This window comes from Procambarus clarkii, chromosome 45, assembly GCF_040958095.1.
Source record: "Procambarus clarkii isolate CNS0578487 chromosome 45, FALCON_Pclarkii_2.0, whole genome shotgun sequence".
Taxonomy (NCBI): Eukaryota; Metazoa; Arthropoda; class Malacostraca; order Decapoda; family Cambaridae; genus Procambarus; species Procambarus clarkii.
Genome location: NC_091194.1, coordinates 2,204,862 through 2,216,570, shown reverse-complemented (window position 1 = coordinate 2,216,570; position 11,709 = coordinate 2,204,862). Strand labels below are relative to the sequence as shown.

The 11,709-nt window shown below is 41.2% G+C and overlaps 1 protein-coding gene across 1 annotated transcript; it reads left to right on the top strand.

Moving 5' to 3' along the window:
- The first annotated feature begins 8,486 nt into the window (after nucleotides 1–8,486).
- Nucleotides 8,487–10,061, top strand: LOC123770213 (cuticle protein 19). Its single transcript, XM_045761892.2, has 2 exons — nucleotides 8,487–8,867; nucleotides 9,533–10,061. Exons 1-2 carry the CDS (start codon nucleotides 8,502–8,504, stop codon nucleotides 9,785–9,787), a joined length of 621 nt encoding a protein of 206 aa, XP_045617848.1. The 5' UTR covers nucleotides 8,487–8,501; the 3' UTR covers nucleotides 9,788–10,061.
- The last annotated feature ends 1,648 nt before the right edge of the window (nucleotides 10,062–11,709 follow it).

Here is an 11,709-nt window from a genome sequence, read left to right as displayed (position 1 = left end):
AAAAGTCGTAATTTGAAAACGAAAATAGGTGCAGAGAGTCAGAATTCGGCTCAAAAATCACGCTCAGGAGTCAAATTTCGGACATTTCAGATATTTTGAAAACTGCAGGCGGGTTTGGGCAAAATATGACCCATCGCCGTTTTCAGTAATTGGCATATTTTCGGTATAAAAAGTCGTAATTTGAAAATGAAAATAGGTGCAGAGAGTCAGAATTCGGCTCAAAAATCACGCTCAGGAGTCAAATTTTGGACACTTCAGATATTTTGAAAACTGCAGGGGGGTTTGGGCAAAATATGACCCATCGCCGTTTTCAGTAATTGGCATATTTTCGATATAAAAAGTCGTAATTTGAAAATAAAAATAGGTGCAGAGAGTCAGAATTCGGCTCAAAAATCACGCTCATAGGTCAAATTTCGGATATTTCAGATATTTTGAAAACTGCAGGGGGGTTTGTGCAAAATATGACCCATCGCCGTTTTCAGTAATTGGCATATTTTCGGTATAAAAAGTCGTAATTTGAAAATGAAAATAGGTGCTGAGAGTCAGAATTCGGCTCAAAAATCCCGCTCAGGAGTCAAATTTCGGACATTTCAGATATTTTGAAAACTGCAGGGGGGTTTGGGCAAAATATGACCCATCGCCATAATGGAGCCGGTCGGCCGAGCGGACAGCACACTGGACTTGTGATCCTGTGGTCCTGGGTTCGATCCCAGGCGCCGGCGAGAAACAATGGGCAGAGTTTCTTTCACCCTATGCCCCTGTTACCTAGCAGTAAAATAGGTACCTGGGTGTTAGTCAGCTGTCACGGGCTGCTTCCTGGGGGTGTAGGCCTGGTCGAGGACCGGGCCGCGGGGACACTAAAAGCCCCGAAATCATCTCAAGAAGATAACCCTTAGATGGCAGTTTGGAGCATCCTGACCCATAGAAAAATCAGTCTAGATTAATGGTGGAGCATTTTCATCCTCAGAAGGTCAATCATAAACATTCTCACGTCAGGATATCAGCCTGAAGCATTGACACCCTTATAGGCTCGTCTGGAGCATTATCACACTAGGAAAATCCGTTTGTAGCACTAATGGAGCTTTGCCACCAATCAGTAAATGTTAATTTGTACCATTTATTTATCACGTAAAACTCTAATGCTTTTACAGATCTTTCCCCGAGAGAGAGAAAGAGAGAGGTAACCCTCCCCTCAGCAATAATGAAGGTTCTTAAAAAAATAATCCAACAGTCTCAAGGTAATAACTCATGAAGACTGAAGAACAGAGTGCAATGAGAAAAGTGACCGGTAAATTAACGTTTTTGTGGATTTCAACTCATTATCTTTTTATAGGTGTGGCTCAGAGTGCGAGGCCACAGCTGCCATCCCAAAGCATACGGTTTAGAGCTGCCTTTTCAAAGCACAAAGGCCAGTGACAGGAGCTGCTGTGAGTATATGCTTATTATTACATAAATCTGCCTACCTTAGTTAAAACTAGGCCAAATTATATTAGTAAATAATGCAGCTAATGTATGTTAATTTGATATAAATGTTACTTTAATTATATATATATATATATATATATATATATATATATATATATATGAGTTGAAGGAAGTCGCCAAGAGATCCTCAAGGGCGTGGCTGTTGCTGTGATGTGAGTAACTGACATGACGACATCTACGCCACTGACAAATATTGCGTCAACATGATGGACTCGTAGACGCAAGGGAAAAATATAACTAACTTTGTTCTTGATAGAGCAATATATCTGAATAAATAATATTCCCTCATTGATATCGAGTTCAACTCTTACAAAATTTCTCAAATAACCCCGAAAATTTTATTCACAATTTTAATTAACATAGAAAACAGGAAGTGAAACAGAAGAACTGGGTTGATGCGCAATGACGAGTCTTTTTCTGTATTGTCGTTTTACCTCCACGTTCTCAGTATTAATGTTTATATTAACATTAATAATAATGTCACCATTGCGGAATATAAGTTACAATAATTAAAATTATTGAACCTGCTGTGAAATATATCGTCTTTCTAATTGGGAATTACTATATATTATTTACTGTGTGTGAACCATTTGGAATAATATGATTTTCAAGGACTTATAGAATCTGAAGTACACTACTGAAGCGGTGTTTACGAGTCATCATAAATTTGTCTTTTAAATTACCAAAACCATTTTAGGACTTGATTATAAATGGATCGTAGGCTTTTGTTGTCGATTGGTGCCTACGCCCACTTCTGGTATACAAAGGGTTATCATCAATGGCCCCTTTAGCGAAGTCAACAAAAGAAGCAGCTCATAAAGATCCGAGCGAAGGACGTCCACAATATCACAATATTTTTATCCAAGCGTTCCTTTTATGGGCTGCGTATATTGACGACATCAACGTAGTCAGAACTATAAACACAGCTGGGATATGAGGGCAAGGAACTGGAATATGAGGACATGGAGCTGGGATATGAGGACATGGAACTGGGATATGAGGGCAAGGAGCTGGGATATGAGGACAAGGAACTGGGATATGAGGACATGGAGCTGGGATATGAGGACAAGGAGCTAGAATATGAGGACAAGGAGCTGGGATATGAGGACAAGGAGCTGGGATATGAGGACAAGGAGCTGGGATATGAGATCAAAGAGCTGGGATATGAAGACAAGGAGCTGGGCTATGAGAACAAGGAGCTGAGCTATGAAGACAAGGAGCTGGGATATGAGGACAAGGAGCTGGGCTATGAGGGCAAGGACCTGGGTTATGAAGGCAGGGAACTGGGATGCGAGGACAAGGCGATGTAAAAATGCCCAACCACCAATAGCTCCGGACCCTGCAATATCCAAGGCCTTCGCCTGCGCGAGGTAGATATGTTGCCAAATAAGAAAGCAGTTTACGGCCTTGCAGTACTCGGCAACAGAACATAATGACACGTAGTATACACACACATTCTTCCAGCTCGTGAATCAGAGAGAAACCGGTCGCTGTGGCCAGCAGGAAATGCCATTTTTTCCCCTACCATTTGTCAAAGATTCTTGCTCACTATCTAAAACGCATTCCAGAGGTCGGTGAATCATTTCTTGGGTATTGAGTGACTATGATTAATTGTGATGAAATTTTACTGAAATTGTGATTTATTGAGGTGAAATTGTGATTAAATATTACCAGTTGTGATTGTTATTATTTGATGTTACTTGTGATTGTGATTCATTTTGATTATGTATAATAAATTGCTATTAATTGTTACTAATTACGATTAACTGAGGTTAAGACTAAGTTTGATTAATTGTGACCAATAATGATTAATTGTGAATCTATATGTAATTATTATTTTCTGATAGGAACGATTCTCTTGTCAATATTGTTCAAGGAATTTAGCTCAATAATTAAGATGTCCTAAATTGGAATCAAAGTTAATGTACTCATACTTACGATAAGAATGTCAGAAATCTTATCCTGTTTCCACAAACGCACCCCAACTTCTTTGACTCATACACATCATATTTCGTCATTGACTTTCAAACTGCTGCGTAAGTTATAAGGATCAAAATAGAATCACATTCTTCGTCACGGTCGCCTTTTTCCGAAAACATCTTTGATGCTTCGCACAGAAGCGCCAATTAGAGTTCCACCCTCCACTTCAAGGCGGCTTCACCCGTCAGAGAGCGTTCAACAGGAACAGGAAGCGCTAAGCCAGGATGGCTTTATAACATTTGAAAGGGATAGGGAGATAGAAGGAACAGTGTCCAACCACTTGGACGATCGGGAATTGAGTGCCACTCCTGTAAGGAGCGAGGATGCCACTCTGCCGACCAGTCCACCATTAATGTTCGAGTTTTTTGTCATATTCAACACATCCTCCTAAGATAGTATTTGTAGCATATATGTGGTCAAACACACTAAAATGAACTGTTGCAGCCGACAATATTAACGTTTTGTTCGCTTAAATTTTATAACGAGCAGAGATAACCAGCCGAACATAAACATTTATAGGCCTAATATAGCACATAAGATAACGTATGTTAGGTTAGGTTAGGTTAGGTCCTTCAGTTACTTGTCCATTTTCTTATTCTGCAATTTGGACGAATTCAGGAATGCAAAATGTTTTTTTTTTTCTTTTGTGGGTCCAACTGCCCAACTAGTTGCTATAAGTACTATCATCATTTGAGGATGAGTTGTTATATTTGGTCTTGTTGTAGATGGAGGTGGCTTCCCTGACTTCTTCTTCTGTGCATTCCACTTGCTGAACACTCGTACAAGGAGTGAGTGTTTCCTTGTGTCTCTCAGACCACCTACCTCCACTTGAAGACTGTCTCACTCGTTTCTTGTCTCTCCTTTTCCGTTCTGAGACGTTCACATACTCTTCCCAAACCACCAAATTTCCCTCAAAGACAAAATATGATGAACAGCCTCCTAGACCAATTGAAGAGTTCGTTCACTTGGGTGTCATCGTGTCTTGAAAGAATATCCAGATTTATTTACGCCACTGAATATGGACATCTGCAGCTGTTCTGGTTCGGTCTTAGGCTTAGTGCCTATCACCCTCTTGAGGGGTTATTAAGCCCGCCACAACAGTTTACTGACCAACCAGCAAATGTTACTTTACTCCTGAACATTGTCCAGGACTAAAATAAGCTCTTAGTGTATATACAACGAGAAGCTGATTACACCTCTCAGAGTATATATCCCTATAGAGCGGCTGCTTCTACTGTTGCTGCGTGTATTGTGTTTCTACAGCGGCTACAGGAGCTGCATAAAATGTAGATTTGACTCCAGTGGAAGAAAATGAAAGTGACAGGCAAAGTATTTAACAGGAGAGAGCACCAAGCCAGTGTGACTATTCAGCACTTGGAAGGGATATGAGGACAAGGATCTGGGATAGGACGGAGCGAAGGAACGGTGCCCATCCGTTTGGATTGTCAGGAATCGAACGCCGGTCTACAATAAGCGAGGCCGTCCCTGTACCGACCAGTCCAAGTAGTTCAATAATGAAAGAGACATTATAACTACTTCCAGGAAATCCAGAATGCGACAGATAATTAAGATTGCAGCCGGAAAAATCCAAGCTGAAAAACGTTTTGGGATAATTCTTTTGCTATTTGACTAACGTTCGGTTGTAACGCGTGCACGATGAGACGATTTGTGATAGAAAACATGAACATATTCAGAGTAATTGTGTAAGATTTAGAAAAGAAAAACTAGACATTTTTATTATCATTAACCGCTTCCCGGAAATTATAAGTAGGTAGTCACACACACACACACACACACACACACACACACACGTGGTGTTTGTTCGTTGCTGTGCCGGTGTTTTTGTGTCCATGTTTTGTTCTTATTTCTGCGCGAGTTTTTTTCATATTTTTTGCCTTTTTGCGCGTTTTTTGTATTTGTATGTGTGTTTGTGTAAGTGTGTTTGTATAAGTGTGTTTGTGTAAGTTTGTTTGTGTAAGTGTGTTTGTGTAAGTGTGTTTGAGTAAGTGTATTTGTATAAGTGTATTTGTGTAAGTGTGTTTGTATAAGTGTGTTTGAGTAAGTGTGTTTGTATAAGTGTATTTGTGTAAGTGTGTTTGTGTAAGTGTGTTTGTGTAAGTGTGTTTGAGTAAGTGTGTCTGTGTACATGTGAATAACCTTCCAAAGCTTGATAGACCTTAAGCCCAACACCAAATCAAAGTAAACGTGAACAAAACATTCAAACGATAGTTAAACAAAACAAAAGAAGATAGGTATGCGTCACACATCATTAAACGGTTAATTAGCCACGGACACAGCATAGGGTATGGGTGCGATAATCACTCCTCGTTCTCACAGCAACGGCAGCATCTTATTGTTTCATTAAAAACAGGTTATCATTGATGCCTTTCACCCCGGATGTTGCACTTGCCCGGGGGAAGGTAGAGGCGCAGGTGGAGTCATGGCAACCAGGCAATCCCAAGCTTTTTTCGCCCCGTGGCAACGTTTTTTATGCTGCATGGCAACTTTTTATGCCCCCATGGGCACCCACTCACTCTCAAAGTTAATCGATCAATATCTTCTACATCCGTGGCAACTATATGATGTTATGACAACGGAAAGGAGGTTGACATAGCGAGCATGACCCCACGTTAATTAGCCAGTATCTTGACTACCACACCAAAATCCAGGAACATTAATCTCCAAGACATATTTCCAGGGTTTCCAGATCATGGTGATTCTAATAGCACTTCCACACCCATGGCAACTTCTGCCACGTCCACACCCACGGCAATTCTGTCACCCACCATGCCCACCATCCGTCTCAAACGCCACACCCTGAACAAGCCTCAAACCCTCCCGTCACACTCTTTGGCACAGTGCCTTCAGTGCCCCGGGGGGACGTAGCCCCCCGGGGTTACGAAGGCACAGAGGTATGTGTCACGGGAGGTCAAGGTGTGGGAGCTGGGCGGGGCATAAGGTAGCAGCAACAGCCTGGTCGCCTAACCCCGACCTGGCTACGGATGCAGGTGGGCTTAAACACCATCAGGTTGACAGGGCAGAAGCAGGTCGGGTATATAACGAGTGATAGGGTCCAGGTAGAGCACATTCGCACCTCCGTCAGCGTCCCTACTGCTACCATGAAGGTACCGTACTTCTTCAGATACTCAAATATGTTTGACAGGCCAGACCACACACTAGAAGTTGAAGGGACGACGACGTTTCGGTCCGTCCTGGACCATTCTCAAGTCGATTGTGTTTGACAGTTCTTTGAAGAAAGCAGAGCTCTTAGATCCAGGGCTCTTAGAGCCAGAGCTCTTAGAGCCAGAGCTCTTTCATAGAGTGCTTTCATATACAGTTCTTTGATCAATAGAGTTCCTTGACATAGAGAGAATGCTTTGATAGAGTTCCTTGATAGATTTAACTCCTTGTTAGACAGATTTCGCTTATATCCAAGAATTTATTGATACAGGTCACTGAGTAATTGAGCTCAGTGATAGAGTTCTCTAACTGACAGTTTTCCTCATATGAAGCTCTGCTTGATAGATCATTCTCCCTGAATATAAAACTCACCGTGATAAATAGTTCATCTTTATAGATAGTTATTCTTAATAGAAATTCAATGTGATAGAAACTTCACATTGAAAGAAAGTTTTTCGTAGTAGACATTTCTGTTTAATAGATATTTCCCTCTTGATAGATAGTTATCAGTAATAGTTCTGGTTAATAGATAGTTCTCCTTGATTGGCAGCTGATCACAGGTAATTGTTGATAACTATTTAAACCAGAGCGTATTTTTGCGTATTTTCACCTGACAGCTTGCGTTACTCTCATTCTGAGTCTTATTACGCTTATAGTTAGGTTAAACCGTGCAAATTAGACGCATGTCAGGCTGTGAATATGGGGGTGAACAGGTTATTAAAAACGTGCAAATTAGACTCTTGTCTGATCCTGAATACGGTATACGTACGCTTATATCGCTATACTAAAACGTACAAATTAGACGCTTGTATGATCGTGAGACTTATACATGTCCTGGCTCGAGTACTTATATGCCTAGCTTCATCTACTGCCATTGCATCTACACATCCCATACCGCCATCTACTCAAAGCAGTGTAATTGCCAATTACGGCTCGAACTAGTCCCGACGAGTGCCGTAATTGAAGGGCGTCGCCAATTAGGTTGATTTCAGATATATATGCTGCCTCTCATTCTCAACCTTGAGCCCCTGAATCACGCTACAGTGACGGTGAAAGCAATTGGCAAGCACCAACTCCGCTCACTAATTTACATATTATTATGTGGAAATTATACGTTAATATACGGGGCGTCCACAAATAAATCACCTCATTGTTGGTGTCTTTGGGCTTAAGGCCTGTCAACTTTTGGAGGGTTATTAAGGTCTATTGACCTCTGGAGGGTTATTAAGGTCTATCGACCTCTGGAGGGTTATTAAGGTCTATCGACCTCTGGAGGGTTATTAAGGTCTATCGACCTCTGGAGGGTTATTAAGGTCTATCGACCTCTGGAGGGTTATTAAGGTCTATCGACCTCTGGAGGGTTATTAAAGCCCCCACAAAAGCATACTGACCAACCAGCAAGTATACTTTAACTCTGAACATAGCCCAAGTCTTAAGTAAACTCAGTTTGTATACACCATCCTCTACTCACAGGAAAATAGCATCATCTGTGAACCTTGATAAATTCATTGTTATGGTTTACTGAACTGTGATAGTCTATTAGTAAATACACAAATATATTCCTCTGTTTTATTAATTTCAGTTTTAATTAGTTCCTATAATAACGAATTTATTGATGTTTATAACTGGATAAATAATTTGTAAACCCTGTGTACATATTTACATGGAATCAGTGACATTTTCTCTAAACAAGTGGCACCCATAAGTGGGCGTTTACAGTCTCGTGAGAGTGCAGGCCGATGGGACAATGCCATCCTTAAAGGAAATATCTAGGTTATGTTGAACGATCATATATCACTGTTTAAATGATCCATTCGAGAATTATACCTCCGCAGGTCGTGTTTCTCCTGCCTGTGATGGCAGCCTCGGTCACTGCCATGGGCGGCCCAGAAGCATTCTTCGGCTATGAACCTGAACCAGAGACTGAGTCGTCCTACACCTCTATCTCTTCCTTCGCCAGGGCGTACAAGCCCCCGACATACTTCAAGCCACTCGCTTCAGTAAAGCCAGTCCCGTCGCTTAATCTTGCTCTACCAACCCAGCCAGTGCCTTTAACTAAGCCATTTCTGCCACCCCAAGAGGTCTTGCCCTTCCAGCCGGCGCCATTAACCAAGCCAGCTCTATCACTCCAGCCTACTCTTGGAGTCAAGTCAGTCCCAGCAAGCCAGATATTAGTATCAAATAAGCCAGCTCCATCATTCAAGCCAGCCCTGTTCTATAAAGTAAGCTTCGTGTCTTTGTTCATAGGAAATGAAATATGATAGTCGGTGAGACGCCAAAGTTGACATCAGTCAAAGTATAATTAACATCTAGTTCACAAACATTGTTATGCAAACCTTTAAACAATTACTGACGTTTTAATGAGGCTTTTAATAAGAGCAGAGTTAACAGATGTTTCATCAGAGGTTTATATTTATGCAGTTTATATGTCGTCATCCGTGGCTGATTTGCTGACAGTGACAATTTGCGCTGCTGAGAGCTGTTAGTAGTGATGTATATATTCTAAGATATAAACTAACCGATTGCAACTCTGTATACACAAGCGTCTTGGAGACCTCAGGAATGAGTGTGTCATTGTGTTTGACAATCATTGTCATACGAAGATGTTTGGCTCAAGGCAGCCTTAGGTTCAAGATATCCAGCGCGTCTTACGTACCTCTGGCAGTCGGAACCAACTAGCTGTGTAATGATAGGGTTGTTGATCTACTGACACTCAACCTATAAATCTGAAAATAGAGGAATTAGCGACGTTTCGGTCTGTCGTGGACCACTGTAAAGCCTTGTAATGGCCAAAGACGGACCGAAACGTCGACAATTCCTTTGTATCAGATATGTGGGTTGGATGTCTCATTTTCAGCTACAGTCTTATGGTCTGTTTTCCCCACAGGTTCCCACCAAGAGGTACAACTTCGACTGGGCCGTCAAAGATGACCTCGCCGAGAACGACTTCGCTCACGAGGAGTCTCGAGACGGCGACCACACCCGCGGGTCGTACTCCGTGCTTCTCCCCGACGGCCGGGTACAGACCGTGACTTATTACGTGAATGGTGACTCCGGCTACGTGGCCGAGGTCACGTACGAAGGCTCGGCCCAGTTCCCTAGCCCCAAGCCTGCATACAGACGCGTCCCAGCCTACGGTTAAACAAGACCGCTTTACAATCAACGAAATAAATCATCGAAATACGGAATAAATTTGCACAATAACAGAAATTGTGGATAATATTATTTGCCTTAATATATAAGCATGAATAAGTATATAGGGGTATCACTGGTGGTGCAATTGTGGGGTCCCATAGTCTTCGAGAAGAAAATTAAAAGTATTCAGGGAGGACCTTGCAGATTCTCCCTGAACTCTAAATATCTCTTTATTATCTCACAATAATTTACTTAATAATAGTAAGAAGTAAAAATATAAACAATTGCAAATATATGAAGAAAATTCCTTTCAAAAACTTTCCAAATGCAGATACACGCTAAAATAAAAATAAAAACTTAATACAAATTACCTTCCATAATATTAATATAAGAAAAATAACTGTATATTTATAACTAACTTACGTATTTAAAAGCATATTTATATCTAGTAATAGTGAAAAATCTTTCGTGCAATCTTGGGATTAAATACATCATCAGATTTACAACATGCTACAGTGAGTCAACATATTATTAATTTAACAAAACATATTATTTGTTTCATGTGTCAAATCTAAATTTGAAACAGCCTTGTAATGAAACAACCTCAGAGTGAAACAGCTGTAATCTCATACAGCGCCAGTTTTAAACAGCCCTAGAGTGAAACAGCCTAAGGTTTTGGTTACTCAGAAGTAGCAATAACGAAAAGTAGCACATACATTTCACAGGTGTAAAGGAGGAAATGTATATGTTTATCTCTCAGAATGTTCGGTAATACGTTTATTGTTTGTGATGTGTGTCTATGTATGTATTAACACGATGTACTGAAAGGGGTGAGAATAGCCTGAGCTACCTCATCCCTTTGTGTGTATTTTACCTCAATAAACTTATTTCAATTTCAGTTTCAATTTTACAGGTCTTAGCCCCACCCCCCCATAATCCCCCTCCCCTCACCCTCCCCACGTAAGCTCTCTCACGTCCTAAGTATACTTAATATACATGCAGAATATACAGTTAGGAATGTACATACGTAATACAGTACGTATTCTATATTTTTACAGAATATTTAGACTCACCGTGAGCAACCACAGACCAACCCGCTCTCTTCATCTGCGTAATAAATACAAAAATAAATCAAACATTTATCCTAAACAGAAACGTACGAACCCACACAACCCACCTAACCTTATCGAGTCCGCTGCATAGAAAACGTGAATGCTTGTGAGCCGTTTCTATTCCAAATAAATTGCATTTTGAACGTTGATTACGATAACGTAAGAAATGCGACCTATTTGTTGTAAGGACGGGTTGCACCCGATGAACAAGGTCACGATCTGACGCCTTGCATGCTTTTCAACTGCCTTGTTACGTCGTGCGATTGCTCCAAATCATGCAATTAACATGGGACGTTCTCATGATGCGCATAAAACAACCTTGGACCTTATTCCAGCTTGGGAGGAGAGGCTGTGGCATCTCGCATCCTGCTGATCAATCATACTATGATGCTAGATACACGTAAGCAAGCTGAGAGCATAACAAAGGTCACTACAGTTAGGTGACATTAGGAAGTGATGTGGTGGAGGCTGACTCCATACACAGTTTCAAGTGTAGATATGATAGAGCCCAATAGGCTCAGGAATCTGTACACCTGTTGATTGACGGTTGAGAGGCGGGACCAAAGAGCCAGAGCTCAACCCCGCAAACACAACTAGGTGAGTACACACACACACACACACACACACACACACACACACACACACACACACACACACATAGGTGGAAGTTTTGGCGATTTCTAAATCCTGTTAGATTAACAGGACACCTGTTAGTCCTGTCTGACTACCTAAGGGTCACGGTAGTCCTAACCCTACCACTTTTCCATGTAATACGATCCAACAGTCAGTTAACAACCAAGTCCTCAATTATAGCTGC